Consider the following 18,880-nt stretch of genomic DNA (forward strand, 5'->3'; position numbering starts at 1 on the left):
CGTAACACGAGAATGAACCTCATTGGTTCTTGCTGAAGCTCAAACGTGCTGCGTAACACGAGAATGAACCTCATTGGTTCTTGCTGAAGCTCAAACGTGCCGCGTAACACGAGAATGAACCTCATTGGTTCTTGCTGAAGCTCAAATGTGCTGCGTAACACGAGAATGAACCTCATTGGTTCTTGTTGAAGCTCAAACGTGCTGCGTAACACGAGAATGAGCCTCACTGGTTCTTGCTGAAGCTCAAACGTGCTGCGTAACACGAGAATGAACCTTATTGGTTCTTGCTGAAGCTCAAACGTGCCGCGTAACACGAGAATGAACCTCATTGGTTCTTGCTGAAGCTCAAGCGTGCTGCGTAACACGAGAATGAACCTCATTGGTTCTTGCGGAAGTTCAAACATGCTGCGTAACACGAGAATGAACCTCATTGGTTCTTGCTGAAGCTCAAACGTGCCGCGTAACACGAGAATGAACCTCATTGGTTCTTGCTGAAGCTCAAACGTGCTGCGTAACACTAGAATGAACCTCATTGGTTCTTGCTGAAGCTCAAACGTGCCGCGTAACACGAGAATGAACCTCATTGGTTCTTGCTGAAGCTCAAACATGCTGCGTAACACGAGAATGAACCTGTCAAGTGAACATGCTTGAGCTTCCGTTTACCACAACTGTGTGAGTTGATTAATGTGATATGGGAATAAAAGCCTAAATTCAATCTGTTCATCATATAAAAAATTTGGACTAAACTGCTCAATTCAAATGGATTAGTTTTACAATCTCTTTATGAACTTTTTGAAGCGTCAAAGTGGTAGTTGCGTTGCTGTCAATGGAGGGACAAAAATTGGTCAGATTTTATTAAAAAAATATATCTTAATTTTTGTTCTAAAGATGAACGAAAGTCTTACAGCTTTGGAACGACATGAACGAGGTTTGGAACGAGTGATTAATGAAAGAATTTTCATTTTTGGGTGAACCAAGCCAGAACGTTCTGAGAACATTGCCTGTTAGCTGGGTTAATATCATGAGCCATGATTGTGGATCAGAGTTGTCTGACTACCTTTTCTTTTGTCTTCCACAGAAAAAGAATGTGATACAGGTTTGGAATGATAAGAGGGAGAAACATAAGGTCTGTCTCACCGTATGAGATCCAGGAGAGCATCAGCGGAGCTCATGATGGGTTTCCCGCTGTCCTCTGAGTCTTCCTTCTGTGCCATTCCACCTGGATGGATGATCAACACCATGACAATTCCCACCACCACAGCCAGGAAGGTGGTCCACAGGTAGTAAGAGACCGTGATGAGGCCCAGCCGACTGGAGCACTTTGCATCCAGCGCCGCCAGACCAGACATCAAACTGAAAGAGAGCAAACAGAGTTATCTTTAACAGACTTGAGCTGGAAAATGACACCGTTATCTTCTGTAGAGCTGCTTTATAGATGATGCGATTTTTTTTTTTCTTTTTTTCATAATTGTCAAATTTTGCAACATCGGCACTGTTATTGAATTGAACTGAATCAACATTGAACTGACTCAAAGTGAATAATGACACTATTGTCTTCTGTAGAGCTGCTTATAGCTCAAATGAACTTGTTTCATAATTGATGAACTTTACAGTTATTGAACTGGACTGAATCAACATTTGAGATGAAAAATGACACTACTGTCTTCCGTAGAGCTCATTTTTACACAAACACTCATGCATTTATTTGATCAAACCTAGTAAAAACATAATATTTGGAAATATTATGGCAAATGAAAGGGGTCATGACATGAGAAATAAAATTTTCCTTGTGCTTTTGACATAATTTAATCATCCTGTGGTTTTCATAGCTTAAAACATAGCTTAAAACATTCTCCTTATAAACAAAGTTTTATTTTTTTTTAATTAATTTTTTTTTTTTACCAAGCTCCAAAGACATCTTGTTTGAATATTGTGGGATCTGTGATGTTACACGGACAAGTACATATGACCGCCTTTAGAGCAAGAGATCGACGAATAGTTCTACATCATCATACCATAGGCCCCGCCCACTGGCGTTCAGTCACTTAACAGTTGCATCAAAAGCAAATAGACTAGTGTTGCCAAGTCCACAGTTTTCCTACATAATTGGGCTACTAACACTGTTGCCATGGGTTGTTTTTCATGTCCGCAGGTTGAAGCGACCCTAAATAACATGATATTTAGCCCCCGGAATGCAAATTTTACCCTGCCAAAATGTGGATTTTACCCTTAGGAGCACAATTTTTTTTTTCTGGAGGACCCCTCTGAAATGCCATTGGGCTAGTTTTGAGTAGCTATTGGGCAACCCTAAAAATTGACCTCATTATAATCACTGATGCTGACTACACTGTATACAGTAATGATGTCCGTTAAGTTTCTGACACTCCACATGCTTGAGTCTGTGACAACTCGATAAATGGAAGATTGAAAAAGCATTCGCTTTGCGTCCAGTTTAAACAGTTTGTTTGCGTCTCTGTATAGACTTCATGAAGGATCTCAGTGGCCGGAACAAGTGGATGTTATATTTTTAATCGCATCAGATGATTATATGTTTGTTCGGAGCATTTGACTGCAGATTGTTTTGTTATCTAGGCACAGTGTAATGGAGAGTTCACAAAGAAACTTTTGTTGAAAGATGAAGCAGCCAACTGTATTAGATCTGTCAGCTGCATCACAAACTGTAAGTAAATGATTTCATAATGCTTTGTCTGTAAATTATGTTTCATATGAATAATGTTTTCAAACGCTAATGTGCAATAGCATCTTACAGTATGTCAAATCCTAAAGGTATCTTAGCAGACCAAATTTTGACCTACAATTTGACCTCTCAAGGCCTTTAGGTGCCTATAAAAAAGCCCAACATTGTCATGTTCACATGCGCTCATCTCTCTGGTGGGAATTCAGCTAAATCTCACTACAACACGAGCAGTCATCCACACAAAAGCTGCGAGATTAGCGTGCGAGAGAAGGTGCCCTCTAAACAGCCTCTGTTGTGCAGATGAACAGCTGGCTCCATCAGCCAGAGATTACATATTAATGACCGCAGGACATCTCGCAAAAATATTGCTTTTTCATATTCACATGATTTCCTCTTCCTATATTGGATTTTTTTTCAAATCAGAGATGATTTTGAGTATAGTAATGCTATGATACATATAGTCACAGATGTGGATGAACAAGAAAATGAAATTGATATTCAGGTTCTTCCTTCAATACCTATATTTTATTGTTTCATAGAATTAAGGGTGGACTCTTTTGACTCTAGCAACCAAAAGCACTCAAAACATGTTGAGTTTTGCATAGTCACTGTTCAGAGGATTTTTTTTTCTCTTTCATAGCTCAGGAAACTTCATTTAGTTCTCAGTTGTGTTTCATTTAAGTATGAAGTTTGTTCTGCATTCCTTACAATTACTAAAAATAGTCATTCAATAGAGTGCATTAGTGCCTGCACACTTTTTTAATGGCAGTGGTTCCAGAAGTCGCATTTGGCGCATGGCGAGTGTAAATTTTAGCCTCTGTACATATATATATATATATATATATATATATATATATATAATATATATATATATATATATATATATATATATATAATGAATACTCGGTAAGTGCCAAATGCGAGTAAAAATTGGCGTTGTATATGAAACACTGCCAATCACCAGTTTACTGGTAACATTCATATGAATTCTAGCAATGCAATGTTGTGAGAACATGAATGTGAATAAACATGAATGACGCTCGGGACAGATGAAGAGCAAGTACTGCATCATCACGAAAGTTTAAGCCTTGCCAATTTAAATATTCAAGCACAAGAAGACACGAAAGGGAATTCGTTTCTGTGCACAAACATCCGAAGCGTGTGCCCAGAAAGCCACATCTCAGACAGCACACGAATACTTCATTGAGCTCTCTTTCATCTCTTCTTGTGATTGAACCAACAAATTTGAACAAAATTATGTCAAAAAATGCCCATCTCAGCAAATATCGTAGCGTATGTCTTAAGTTAACGTAAACAGTGCATGTCTTAAAGTGACAGCAGCCTAATAAAGCTACTACTTTTTGCCCCATTTGCAAGTGGCCAGTGACTTATTTATTTATATATTTTTTACGTTTATTGCGATAAAATATGCACATATATGCAAATATTTTGAGAGGATGACTAAGGGTACGTTACACAACAAAGATGGAAGTTTGTAAAGAACATACGTGTTCTTTTACAGAGCACTCGCGCCAAACGCGAATGCCTATCCACCTTATTTTTACAGTTTACTGCACTTTGATATTCTTCTTGTTATTTCCTTGTAGTGGCTAATAAATCACATTCACAGAAAACACACTGAAAAATAAGGTGGATAGACTAAAAATGTAATACGGATGTGCATCCCTCACCGTGTTCACAGATTTGTGTTTTTGCAGTGTACACGGAGATGACAACGTCGTCATTTTCAAATACTTGCACTTTTGAAACCAGTTTTCAAAAATTTATGTTTTTAGGCCACCAAAATGCCTTTGCCGTTTAAATGAACAGCCAAAATGCATAAAAAGTTTTCTAACAGTGTCGTGTAAACAGCCCCTCAATTACATCACTCGCAGGGCTTCATGACAGTGGGCGGGGCTAAGGAGATCTTTTGGAGTGTTTTGATTGTGGCAACTCTCTGATTGGTGGAATTTTCTGTACAGCATCATGGGTAATGTAGTTTTTCACCATGAATTCTGCTTTTAAACACAATTATTTTAAAACGAAGTTGAAATAACGCATGCGGACGGAAGCAAATACCATTGACTAACAACCTCATAGCTCACAGCAGGGCTGTCTTTAAAGGTTTATAAGTTATTATTAAAAAATCAATTTCCCTATAGAGAGTTTTTACTTCCGGAACCCGACTGCTGCATTCTATAGTCATCATACAGTAATAGTATGAAAAGGTATATTGTAAATGAATGTTTATAGCAGCTCATATTATTTAATCTCGTTTGATATGTTGAGATCCATGCTCATGTTGAGATCTGCACCTTTGAGATCTGATGCTGAGCACAGTCTGAGAATTTGTTGAGAACATGTCATATCACTGCAGTCTTTATCTCTAGAATTAGGAATATCATTTGGAATTCATTTGGTGCGACATTATGGGTATTCTCTTGCCGTTTAGTGTTTAGGTTGTACACTTGTTATTGCGGTGTATTATGGGATTGAATGAGTGCACTGGATAACATCCACTATGGTTTCAGACACCACTACAAATGAATGTCCTCTCAAAATAGTGCCCTATTAAAAGTTATAGGGGGGCGATTTCAGATGCTAACATGGCACAGCTGATGTCAGATCAGTGTAAATAGGCATGTTTGAATGAATCACATCCTCTTGTTTAACATTGTGACCGTGGTGAGCGTTGTGGGTAATCCGTATCCAGTTGCAGTGACGTTTCAATCTGGGTTTGCGTGCGGATGGATTTATTAAGGAAATGTCAAATCTATTTCTCTCTCTCTTTATCCCCTCCTGTTTCCAGTGTGTGTTTTCACCCTCGCTGACCTTTGTCAGTAGAGAGGAAACAATCATCATCAGAAACTCATAACAGGAATGTGAAGCATATGTTCAGTTTATTCTTAACATTGGAAAGAGCATCATAATCTCCATGAATAGATATACAAAATATACTGTGGTGCAAAAAAATAAAAATAAATGAAAATGGCTGAATGTCATTGCATTAGATGATAATAATTTCAAAACATTTATTTTTACGGAACATTGCACAAACAAAACACTTCATCTGCTGGCCTTTAAATAAATAAAACAAGAGATTGACTGTATAAAATGCAATGCAATGACGTTCAGGCATTAAGTCTCAAACAATTCAATACAAACAATTGCTCTGTCTTGACAGTAGCAGTAATGTGGAGAATGTCACGCATGTTGCCGTTAACATTTCTGAACTTAGCAATGCCTGAATGAAAGTTCAAACATTTGTGCACAGTTATAGTGTTGTATAAATTCCATTTTATATCTTAAAGTAAGTAGAAAGACATATTGAGGTGATAAATTGATGAGAATATTGACATTTAAATAAAACAAAAGGTATTCTGTACAAAATCAATGCAATGACGTTCAGACATTACATTTCTTAAAACAATGACAGTAGTAGGAGGCAACCCTTGCAGTAATGTGGAGAATGTCATATTGCCGTATACATTTCTGAACAAAACAATGGCAGAATTAAAGCTTACATAGCTAACAATGTTTGTGCACTTGCATAAAGTAGTGTTTTGATACGTAACAACACATCGCTTTCAAGGTCTACAAAAAATACAGTTTTAAGCCAATAAAATCGTGTGGAGTTCAAATGCTGCACTTTCTTGCACAGGTCTAGTTGCATGATGTAAATTACATAATTTTTTATATCATTGCATGTTTCTGATGGGTAAAAGTATCTAAGAGAAGATAAAGGAAATTATATAAGCCATTTAGCTCCATTCACATGCACTTATTGGGGGAAAAATCCCTTCCTGTCTCCTGCACGTCACTTCATCAAAATCATATCGCAGTCAGATGCAGAACATACGCCTCAGTGGGTCGACTTCAAAACAACAAATCCCCTCCGAAGCTCCGAGCCGCCTGACAGCCAGATCAGCGGAGTGACGTGACCCGAGCTTTAGCTGCGACAAATGTCTGCAAAATGAAGCGTGTGGCTAGAGACACAGTCAGACACACAGGACAGATGAATTTATTTGCCTCTCTACATACAATAAGTGTTATGAATCATGATCAAGCAATTCAACTTTTTTGAACAAAACAATACTCTTCACTGGACTTTTTCTGATTTAAATAAAACTCAATATAATTTTTCTTATTATACATATATATAGATAGATAGACAGATAGATAGATAGATAGATAGATAGATAGATAGACAGACAGACAGACAGACAGACAGACAGACAGACAGACAGACAGACAGACAGACAGACAGACAGACAGATAGATAGATAGATAGATAGATAGATAGATAGATAGATAGATAGATAGATAGATAGATAGATAGATAGATAGATAGATAGATAGATAGATAGATAGATAGATAGACAGACAGAGACAGACAGACAGACAGACAGACAGACAGACAGATAGACAGACAGACAGATAGATAGATAGATAGATAGATGATAGATAGATAGATAGATAGATAGATAGATAGATAGATAGATAGATAGATAGATAGATAGATAGATAGATAGATAGATACTATATTGCCAAATGTATTGGGACACCCCTCCAAATCATTAAATTCAGGTGTTCCAATCACTTCCATAACCACAGGTGTATAAATCAAGCACCTAAGCATGCAGACGCTTCTACGAACATTTGTGAGAGAATGGGTCGCTCTCAGGAGCTCAGTGAATTCAAGCGTGGTACCTTGATAGGTTGCCACCTGTGCAATAAGTCCATTTGTGAAATTTCCTCACCACTAAATATTCAGTCAACTGTTAATAGTATCATAACAAGGTGGAAGCAATTGGGAAGAACAGCAACTAACTAGGCCACGTAAAATCACAGAGCGGGGTCAGCTGAGGCACACAGTGCGCAGAAGTCGCCAACTTTCTGCAGAGTCAATAGCTACAGACCTCCAAACTTCGTGTGGCCTTCAGATTAGCTCAAGAACAGTGCCTAGAGAGCTTCATGAAATGTGTTTCCATAGCCGAGCAGCTGCATCCAAGCCTTACATCACCAAGTGCAATGCAAAGCTTCGGATGCAGTGGTGTAAAGCACGCCACCACTGGACTCTAGAGCAGTGGAGACGCGTTCTCTGGAGTGACCAATCACGCTTCTGTCTAGCAATCTGATGGACGAGTCTGGGTTTGGCAGTTATCAGGAGAACGGTACTTGCCTGACTGCATTGTGCCAAGAGTAAAGATTGGTGGAGGGGGATTATGGTGTGGGGTTGATTTTTAGGGGTTGGACTTGAACCCTTAGTTCCAGTGAAAGGAACTCTTAGGGCCCTATAATACACCCGGCGCAATGCGACGCAAGGCGCAGCGCAAGTGTGTTTGCTAGTTTGCGTCCGGCGCCGTTCGCGTTTTCCCGTTCAGCGCCACGTCCTTAAATTAGTAAATGCATTTGCGCCAGTTAGTGCGCCCATGGGCGTGCTGGTCTAAAAAAGAGGTGTGTTCAGCCGCATTGCTGGCGCATTGCTATTTTAAGGAGCTGAAAATAGACTGCGCCATAGACCAAATCAAACCTGGTCTAAAGTCTAAAGTCAATGGCGCAATATTTTGTTTGTTAGAGCGCGTTGGTAGAAACTGCACCTCTGGGCGCGTCCACAGTGCGCTTGACTTTGCTTATTACACACAGGGATGCGCATCACACAAATATGCCAAATATTAAAAACAAAAGGATTACAGTGTAAAAGAATATTATTGTGTAGGCTACATAAATATAAAAATGTAATGATGAATAGTCATTGTGTGTATTAGAATTAGGATACCTATTTTCAATTCAGCCTATTGCTACTTATAATGATGAACGAAACTGGCTAATTAATTGAACAATCGTGCCAATACACACACACATATTAACTGACTGATCGCGCGGAGCTATTTGAAAGCCTGCATCCAACGCAGACGACTGAAAGATTGACTGGCCACTTAACAGGTAATTTCAGCAAAACATCACTCGTTGAACTCCTCAGTTGAATCGGTGTGTTTAATAAGTCAGTGTATTTTATAATGTTATATGTTATATAATATATAATTATATAATATATATAATGTTATATCCTGCTTGTCCCGTAGATGATCTGCTCGCGCGCTTTAACTTCGCGCACGAGCAGATCGGTTTCTTCGCTTTAAAAGCGTTCAGCTTTTCTGCCAACAAATTCCGGCATGTAAATAGCAATCCGCCATGGCGCGAGCGCATCTCGCTCTTAAAGGGAATGGGAGATGACACTCTGATTGGTTTATTGAACGTTACGCCCATTACTCATTAAGAGAATAGGGACAACCCATTTTAAAAATGCGCCCCGGCGCACGGACCGTTTTTCCGTCGTTAAAATAGCAAAAGTGGATTTGGACACGCCCTGAGTGCACCTGCGCTGTGCGCTTCACACTTTGCGTTTAGATCGTTAAAATAGGGCCCTATATGTTTCAGCATACCAATACATTTTGGTCAATTTCATGCTCCAACTTTGTGGGAACAGCAAAGATGGCCCCTTCGTGTTCCAAAATGACTGCGCACCAGTGCACAAAGCAAGGTCCATAAAGACATGGATGAGCGAGTTTGGTGTGGAGGAACCTGACTGTCCTGACCTCAACCTGATAGAACACCTTTGGGATGAATTAGAGCGGAGACTGTGAGCCAACATCACTGCCTGAACTCACAAATGCGCTTCTAGAGGAACGGTCAAAAATTCCCACAAAACCTTAAACCTTGTGGAAAGCCTACCCAGAAGAGTTGAAGCTGTTATAACTGTAAAGGGTGGGCCAACTCCATATTAAACCATACAGATTAAGAATTGGATGTCATTAAAGTTCATGTGCACATGAAGTTATACCTGTCAGCTGCTGATGCTATCATGTACCAGCAGATGGCAGCCTCTCTCTATAGAGTTATTCCGGACTCCATTTCCCAGAACCCACTGCTCATTATTAGTTTACTGGGTAGGGTTGCACCAGCCGTTCGTAAGTTCTTTCTTAAATTGGAACGTAAAGTCCACACTAGTGGCTTAGTAACTACTAGCTAGTTTGTAACTAACGCTGTACTTTATTCGGTTGCACCATTTGTTCTTAAGGCAGAACGTAGCTAGTAGCTCGTAAGGTCTCCGTAAAGTAATGCGTAGTCGCATAATATGACGTTTACCTTCAGTTATCCTTCAAATACAGGAGCAGAAGTTGTTGAAATTCCGTGAATTTCAGTTTATCCTTCATTCTGACTTATTTTGCCTCACGTAGCTAACAGTAAAAATAAGTTCCCATTAAATATAATAGCCTTCTAGCTACTTAATCATAAATGTTTTTATATGTAAATAACATTCAGAAACTGTATTTGAAACGAAATTAATAAGGATCAATAAATAAATACTGAAACAACAACAAAAACATAAGAAATTACATTTATTGATTATGACTGATTTTATTTGACATGCACAACACGGAGTGATAGGACCGATGCACACAGCGGCGCGCTGTTTAACGGGTTCGTGTTGAAGAGTGTCTAACAAAGTAATCTTTTCACATGATGTTCTCTCTCTTAAAATTTAAGAGAGTGTAAATGTCAGCAGCATCATATATGTGTAAAGAATGAAGTCTGTCAGGTAAAACAAGAGCTTATTGATGCAGTTCAGTCAGTCTGCTATTTTATTCCAACCGTTACTCCTGATAGGAGGCTTCCGTAAATATTTAGTGTATACGTAGAGTTACGCTTCAACTAAGTTTAATGGTGCAACACAAAAATATTTAGTAGTGCGTAAATTGTAACTTAGTGCCCATTTACGTCAAAACTAGTCTACGTTGTAACTTGCGCACAGCTGGTGCAACTGGCCCCTGGTTTCAGCTGTGTCTGTTTACTCTGTGTCTATTTACCCCGTCATTACCCTGTCTATTTGAATGCCTTTTGGCAAGTACTCAGTATGAAGTCTTGTTTGTTTGTTTTGGTTTGCATGACAGTCAATATTCTTGAGCAGTCTCTTTTTGTTTCGTGGAGTTTCTCACTGTGGATGGTATGTGTTTGGACTGATACATGTGTTTTGACCGCCTGCCTGGTATGGACTATGATTTTTGGAGAATATCTGTGACCCGGTTTGTTTGCTGGTTTCCATGTCTGCAATACGCAGTGTTTTCTGACAACTGGCAACCTGTGATGTCGATATACTATTGGATAAACTGACAGCACACGGTTTCACACAGACCAAAACGAAGACGGACATTCCGACACGGAACTCACATTTCAAAGTAGAATGTCCGGCTGTAGTAATGTTTTTCTGAGATACAAGTAGGTGAACTTAGCATGTTTCCTAAAAATCTGCAAACATATTGGGGTATTTTATGCTTTATTAAAGTGAAAATCTTATAGCACCTTTTAAATCGGTCTAAAATGTGCACATGTGATAGTGTCATTTGTGTATTTCAATAACATCCTTGTAAAATGAATGCATTCTTAGCAAGCTAAAACAGCTAGGTATGTGTTGTTTATTTTTAGGGGGAAAAATGTGCAGCTGATATATCACAGTAACACCACAGGACTGTCTACACATATATATATATATATATTATCATAAATATTATTATCATAAATATTCAATATATATTGTTCAGTCCTATGTATAAGCACAGCCATGGTTTAAAATCCTAAGGATTAAACACACCAAATTTGGCTCTCCTTGGCTACGTTATTAGATTTCCTGGGAGAATTAGCAATGCCTGATTCATGAATGAGTCATTCTTTTGAATCAGATCTTTTTAATGAGTCCATTGATGCGGTTTAATCAGGTTCTGCTCACTGACTCAACAACCAACTATTTTAATTGAATAACGATTTCCATTTCAGTCTGTTCCTCACACAAAGCCAACATATGATATAAGTTCAGTTGCTTGAATCACAATTATGATGCTTTTATGGTGCCTCGGGGTCCTTTTTGAAGCTTGAAAGCTTCAAACCCCATTACCTGTAATTCCATGCGAGAAAAAATGCATGAAAAAAGAATTGACTTACATAGTCTTTAGAATTTTTCTTTTTTTGCTGCACAGAGGAAACTATGGAAGCTTGTTTCCGCCACTGAATGAAAAATAAAAAAATCTCACACTTCTGACTGTAACTCGCAATTTTATATCACGCAATTCTTTTTTTCTCAGAATTGCGAGATACAAAGTCACAATTGCGTGTTTTAAAGTCAGAAGTATAAAGTAAAGTGTGGATTAGGATATTTAAGTAGCTTTTATAAACGTTCACTAGAAAAAAAAAACATTACTGGTGTGCATCTTGAGAACAAACAATGGCACTTACATATTTAAAGGGGTGGTTCAATGCGATTTCACTTTTTTTTTACTTTAGTTAGTGTGTAATGTTGCTTCTTGAGCATAAACAGTATCTGCAAAATTACAGCGCTGAAAGTTCAATGCAAACTGAGATATTGTCTTTTAAAGTAACTAGCCAGTTAGCTGTATTAAAGTGCATACTTCTCCAACAAACACCAACAAACTTCTATGTTCATAGACAAACAGTTGTTCATGCTATAAATTAAACGCTACCTTTACAAAAATGCGACTACTCAGTCATGTATTCGGCTACAGTAAAGCTTTAATCGGGATAAAACCGTATATTGAAAGCTAACAAACAGCAGTGACAGCATCTAAACACTTTGACACAAATACTAAATGAAATACCATGCATAAACGTCCTTTAAAAGCCGTGATTGCTGTTCATCTGGGTCTGATTTGGGCTCAATTTGATACAGCAATAAAATTAAATTGAGCATTTAATATAACCGAAGCGCACGTAACCCGTAAAAAATGTAAGGATCGTGACGTTTCCGGACGCTTCAGCGAATCATGATGACTCTGGATACACTGGGCCCGCTAACCAATCTGAGCACATTGCGTATTTCGGAGGGAGTGGCTTGGTAACACTTTAGATTACAGCCCTGAAAGTACTGCGTAATTACAACAAATTTACAGCGTAACTTTCAATATTTATAGTGTAACTATACAGTAAGTATGTGTAAGTATAGGGCAACAATATGTGAAGTATTGGGAATAAAGGGGTAACAACCAGGAAAATGACAAATGATTTTATACTGTAAATATTTTATAACTAAGGGGTAAATATGACATTACGGGCCGTAAATTAAAGTGGTGCTTGTTACCCTCTTATTTCATGTAGTTACAGGGTAAGTAATTAATACAAAATATATAAATAAATAAAAACGCAAACAGTCATATCACTTGGAAAACTTTATTTGAAAAACAACTTATTTCAAAACAGATTTAAAGTTACAACACTTCTTATTCGTTTCTCTTACTTGGCTTCCTCCTCCTCTTGTTCCTCTTTTTCTTTTTTTCCACTGATGAATCTTAAGAGGGAATCCCATTTGCTATTCTGTATTTAAAAAATACAGTACACCCGGAAATGTACTCATGATTTACCCTCATGCCATCTGAGATGTATACGACCTTCTTAAGATGAACACAAAAAGCATTTTAGGAAAAAAATAAATCATCTGGGAACGCTTTATAATGCAAGCTCACGTGTTCCTAAAAGTCGAAGCATCAAACAGCACAAACAGCAATAACTACAGTAATCCATACGACCCTAATGGATGAATCGATGTCTTCTGAAGTGAAACGATACGTATTTGTAAGAAAAATACCATATATTTGAATATTTTTAAAACTTTCGACCAGCTGTCTCCTGCGCGTGCATGCGAGGGTTGAGAGTTCATGCTTGACGTAACTTGAAGCGTGACGTAACGTAAACTCACGCAGATGTTGGATGCCGTCAGTTGTTTTCTTTTTTTATTATTTTTTTAGTAATGCTCACAATAAAATACACAGAATAACAGATAATGAGAATGAGAAACAAACAAGACAGAATAACAGACGGCAGTTCTCGCGCGAGTTTCACACGAATCTCCCGCGAGAACGCCATGAAAGCTACACGTTGCTCATTTCAATATGCTTCATCGAAAGTGAAGTCGACTCTCATGCAGGCGCTGGTGACAGTTGGTCGGAAGTGAAAAGATGAATAGCCTAAACCATGAATTTCGTGGTGTACTGTATTTTCTTATAGTACAGAATAGCAACGGGATTCCTTCTTAAGATTCATCAGCTGAGAAACAAGAGCAGGAGGAAGCCAAGCGAGAAACAACAACAACCAAAAAACGGACAAAACTTGTTACTTTCTGTCAGGACTTTAGAGTTTGAAATGAAAAGTTGATTTAAAAAAAAATGAATAATAAGTGTTGTAGACCTGTTTTTAATAAAGTTGTTTTTCAAATAAAGGTTTCAGAGTCAGTGATGTCAGATTGTTTGCATTTTATTAATTACTTACCCTGTAACTACATGAAATAAGAGGGTAACAAGCTCCACTTTAATTTACGGCCCGTAATGTCACACTTACCCCTTAGTTATAAAATATTTACAGTATAAATAATTAGTTATTTTCCTGGTTGTTACCCCTTTATTCCCAATACTTTACATATTGTTCCCCTATACTTACACATACTTACTTTATAGTTACACTATAAATATTGAAAGTTATGCTGTAAATTCATTGTAATTACGCAGTACTTTCCGGGCTGTAATCTAAAGTGTTACCAGTGGCTTCATAGAAGCAGGAAGTGAAACGAGCCGTTTGAATGACAGTTGAAACAGAGGTGTAGAATAAAGGTAAAATATATGAAAAATACAGCGTTTTCAAAAAAACTAAGCATTAAGACATGTTAAACTGTGCCCCAAAAACACAATCAAGCCTAGAAAAAAAAACACTGAAACACCCCTTTAAGACATGTCAGTACAAGTTGCTTTCAGTTAAAACAGCTCAAACATGCCATTTAAACTAGGATGGGGGATAAAGTCACAATGTGAGTTAAGTCAGAATTGAGAGTTATAAAGTCAGATTGCTTGATGTAAAGTTGCAATTGTGTTATAAAGTCAGAATTGCAAGATATAAAGTCATAATTATGAGATACAAAGTCGCAACTGCAAGTTATAAAGTCATAATTGTGAGATACAAAGTCGCAATTGCGTGTTATAAAGTCAAAATCGTGAGTTATAAAGTCACAACTGTGCGTTATAAAGTCAGAATTGCGAGATATAAAGTCAGAATTTCGTGTTTTTAAAGTCTGAATTGTCTAAATTGTACCTCAGTTCTTTTACCTGAGAAAAAAGTCAGAATAGTGAGATAAAAAGTTGCAATTATTTTCTAAATTGTTTTATTCTGTGGTGGAAAAGCTTCCATAGGAAAGCAAGTTTGGATCAACATGAGGAAAAGAAAAATGCATTTTGTGTGAAATGACAGCACCTGAAAAGCTCTTTACCTGCAGCTTGTGTTATTTTTCACAACTGTGGTATGACCAGTGCAAATGGGGGGTTTCATAAAACTGTCAATCAAACCAATACCGAACAAAACCACTCTCATGTGCCACTCAAGACAGCAGCTGCACCGAGGCTCCCTGCAATGGATGAATGTAGTAATGACTCTAAAATTGTTTTCAATGACTCCAGTACATCTGTTATTGTTAAAGGGGTAAAAATGTTCAGAACAGGAGAGTAAGTCCCTCTTGTGTGTTCATGTACAGCATCATAATCTTCAGGCGTTCAGTGAAAGCATGTAGAAGGACTCAACTCAGTGCAGCTGTTGACCTTTATAAGGTTTCTCACGCCAGCTTCTATTATATGGCTTTGTGCATTGAATGGTTGACATGATTGGTGTAAATAATATAGGCTATCAAGGAACAAAGAAAAATTAGATTTATTGTAAGAAATATTAGTGATTTGACCGCACTGACTGAAAGAGTGCCTGCTAAACAGGACCTAAGCCACTAGATTATGGAAATGCGTCATATCCGCATGTTTTGATTAGATGTGCTCAACTGCCAACAACTTAAAATCAGATTTACTGACATCAGTTACTGGCTCTCACAATGTCCTGGGAGATATTCATCAACACCAGGCTCAGAAAGAAAAGATAAAAGAACTGGGTCATTCCGTGCCAACTCAACCAGAGGTCCCCGGCTAAAAATGTGATTTCTGGTGAAAGGCATTCATAAAGAAGAAAGCCAAATGAGTGATATACAACAGTTTGGACATGGAACCGCTTTGAGATCCATATAACTGTTGAATTTAACCATATCGGCCTTTAAAAATTAACAAATCTAAATAAAAGTTATATAAAACTTGGGGAAAGGAATATTTATGTCACTCAGACAGGATTATTCTATGCAATTGTTTTCATAGAAGGAAACGATAAATTTCTAGTTTCAACTTCAGACATTCTTCTTTAAAAGAATAAATGATCAGCTGTATCCAAAGTTACCCGCATTTTGACCATTTAAGATGTGTACAATTTGTTCTTGCAGCCATATTGAGATCCCAATATATCTGGAATTAAACCACATAGGGCCTTCAAAATGAAGCTATTTAAAGAAAAGTTTGTTATGAACCAAAATCTAAAAAGATATTAAGTTATCTTTAATGCTTCTTGAGTTGCAGGTATGCAGACTTTGAGAAAAACACTTGAAAATGTCTTTTTCCCCATTTTCAAAATGCCACCATTGGCGTGTAATGCAACAAAGATTGCTAAAGTCAACAGATTTTACTAATAGACCTACTAATCTCTGTGTAAAAATGAAATAGTGATGCTGCCATCTTTCTAAAATCATTTTTACCCCCCTCTAATTTGGCTCCAAATCTGAGGTGAAAATTGTCATTTTGACCACCTCTACAAAAGGATGGATTACTCAGTAAATATACATCCATGACATTTAATATTTTGGCTTTTATTGCTATTTATATTTGTCTTTCTTCAGGAAAAAATTTGAGCTGGGGAGGTATCCGAAATTTTGTTAATTTGACCAGCTGGAAAATCAACATTTAAGTCACTACTTCATTTCAGTTTAAACACAGTCTTTATTAAATGTGTCTCTTATGAATGGCACACCAACAAAAAGGCAATTTTCCAGATAAAGTTCATGTGATCTGATACTTGTGTATGTTAATGTTACACCACACAATAAAAACACAACAAATATGTCATTGCTTCAAAAGTTCTTGCATAATAGGTTTAGTTGTAAGTTTAGGATGAAATTCTAGAATACTGCATTCAGTTTTTTTTCATTTTGTGTGCGCAAAAGCACACTTTTCGAAAGACCTCATCTGTGTCACAAGACCTCATCACGTCACACATCAATTCAGTGAGAAGCATCTTGTTATCAAGTTATCTTGTTAATCATGGTTGTTTAAAATCTAATTTGGTGTAAAAATGACATAATGACCAAATAATCAGTCAAGATGATTCGAAATCATGGTTTGCCATTATTTCTGGTTCACCAATGACCTTGGAAAGTGCATTACATTATTAAAAAAAACATGATTCATTTCTAATATTTCTGCCTGTGCCTTTTTGCTCTTTGCAATTTTCTAAGGATTCACTAGTTCTCTTTTCAGTTCAGTTTAAATTTTGTGAAGACTTGTAATGCATCTTCAGAAGTCATCAATGAAAATTCCCTCTAATTAATCTCCATGCAATGAAAGTCCTCAGTGCATTCAGCATTCGTTACAGATTACAGCTAATTGTCAGGATCTTGCCTCGTCGCTGAGGTCAGATTGCTGGTAAATGGCCTATTTTAGCCAAACAATCCACCTTGATCCATAACGTCAAATAGTCGCCAAATCCAAAGCTGGAAGTTCATCAAGCGGCCATGCACAGATTGTAACCAAAGTCAGTTATGCTCAACAAGACATGTTTTTACGCAAATGATGGCTATTTCAGTCCTAAGAGATCAAGTGAGCATGTGGTCTATTAAGACTTTGCAACATGTCAGAAACTCACTATAGAGAGATTTTCAGCCATTTGTGCAAGAGGGTCATTTAAGAAGCAGTAAACCCTTCAAACTGCACCAAGAAACCTCTAATTTTGTTTCTAATAAAGACCACAGAGTCTTCACATCAATTTTGTAATTCATCTAATGCATCTGAAGAACACTCAAATGGACTAACCTGGTGATTTACTGGAGAAAATAGGACAAGAGAAAAATCACAGGATATGCAAATTGATGCAAGATTAATGTAAACAAAGGTGCTAAAGGAAGCCTCACTACCATTTAAATCACCGTATATATTAGGGCCATTAAATTGTATATTCTGTGACTGAAGCAAGCAGAAAGCAGTTCAAACAGGGGTTACTAAAACTAGGGGGTTTATTAGGGGTTAATAAAAACTATACCGATGTTTTTAAAAAAAAACTACAACTTTCAAAAATGGACAAAAACACAATAACATTTGGAAATGGAAAATATGAAAATAAAAACTAATTAAAAAAAAAAGCAAAATAAATAAAAATAAAAACTATACTTAGGCCGTGTGTCCACCAAAGCACTGCTTCCTAAAGCCAGAGTATTTTTTCAGTTCAAACACAGCATTCATGACTGTCAGTTTTTACCCAGCCGTCCAATCACAGTGGAGGAGGGGCGGGACAAACACCACACACCAACCAATCAACACATCCTGCTTGTACAATGGCATCAGATACTAGTAACACTTCCACAGATATTCTGAATCTTTGCAAGAAAAGTGTCTTGACTAAAAGAAAAAGCTAATAATGCTTTGGTGGATACATGGCCTTAATGATACTAAAATAACACTGGCTCAGTCTCAGGGCACATACTGTATTAGTGAAAGCTCTGATAGTGAGTGTTTGATGGTACACGGTCAAAGTGTTCTCAATGTTTGGTTGCACTCACACTACTAACTTTAAAAGTTTGATTAAATTTGGTAAATCTGGACAAATCATGTAATTTATACAGTTTGTCAATATAGACACATTGATGTCTTAAAACACGAAACGATCGGTTTGTGTGAGAAACCACAGTATTGATATAATTTTTTTACCTCTAAAACACCACTATGTACAACTGCATTCAGCATCTGGTTGGTAAGGTCAGAAAACCCATTCTGACGCTTATACTTCAATGTTCTCGTGCTCGTGTTCTCGAGCGAGACATCACTTCTGTTGTCAGAGCGCGTTAAGACCTCACTAACTGTATGCGCAGGGCAGTTGGACATAGTGGTGTATTAGAGGTAAAAAATGATATAAATACTGTTCAGTTTCTCGCACAAACTGATCTTTTCGTGTCTTATGACATCAGTGTGTCGTCACGAGCCGCAGGGTTTAATATGG

At 37.5% G+C, this 18,880-nt stretch overlaps 1 protein-coding gene across 1 annotated transcript in view; it reads right to left on the reverse strand.

Annotated features, from left to right (window-relative positions):
- The window catches only part of slc1a7b (solute carrier family 1 member 7b), a 56,108-nt gene that overhangs the window by 20,845 nt on the left and 16,383 nt on the right, over positions 1 to 18,880 (reverse strand). Inside the window, exon 3 of the mRNA XM_067370730.1 lies at positions 1,138 to 1,353. Coding sequence (XP_067226831.1) covers positions 1,138 to 1,353 — 216 coding nt within the window. The remainder of the gene's footprint in view (positions 1 to 1,137; positions 1,354 to 18,880) is intronic.

This window comes from Chanodichthys erythropterus, chromosome 20 (assembly GCF_024489055.1).
Source record: "Chanodichthys erythropterus isolate Z2021 chromosome 20, ASM2448905v1, whole genome shotgun sequence".
NCBI lineage: Eukaryota > Metazoa > Chordata > Actinopteri > Cypriniformes > Xenocyprididae > Chanodichthys > Chanodichthys erythropterus.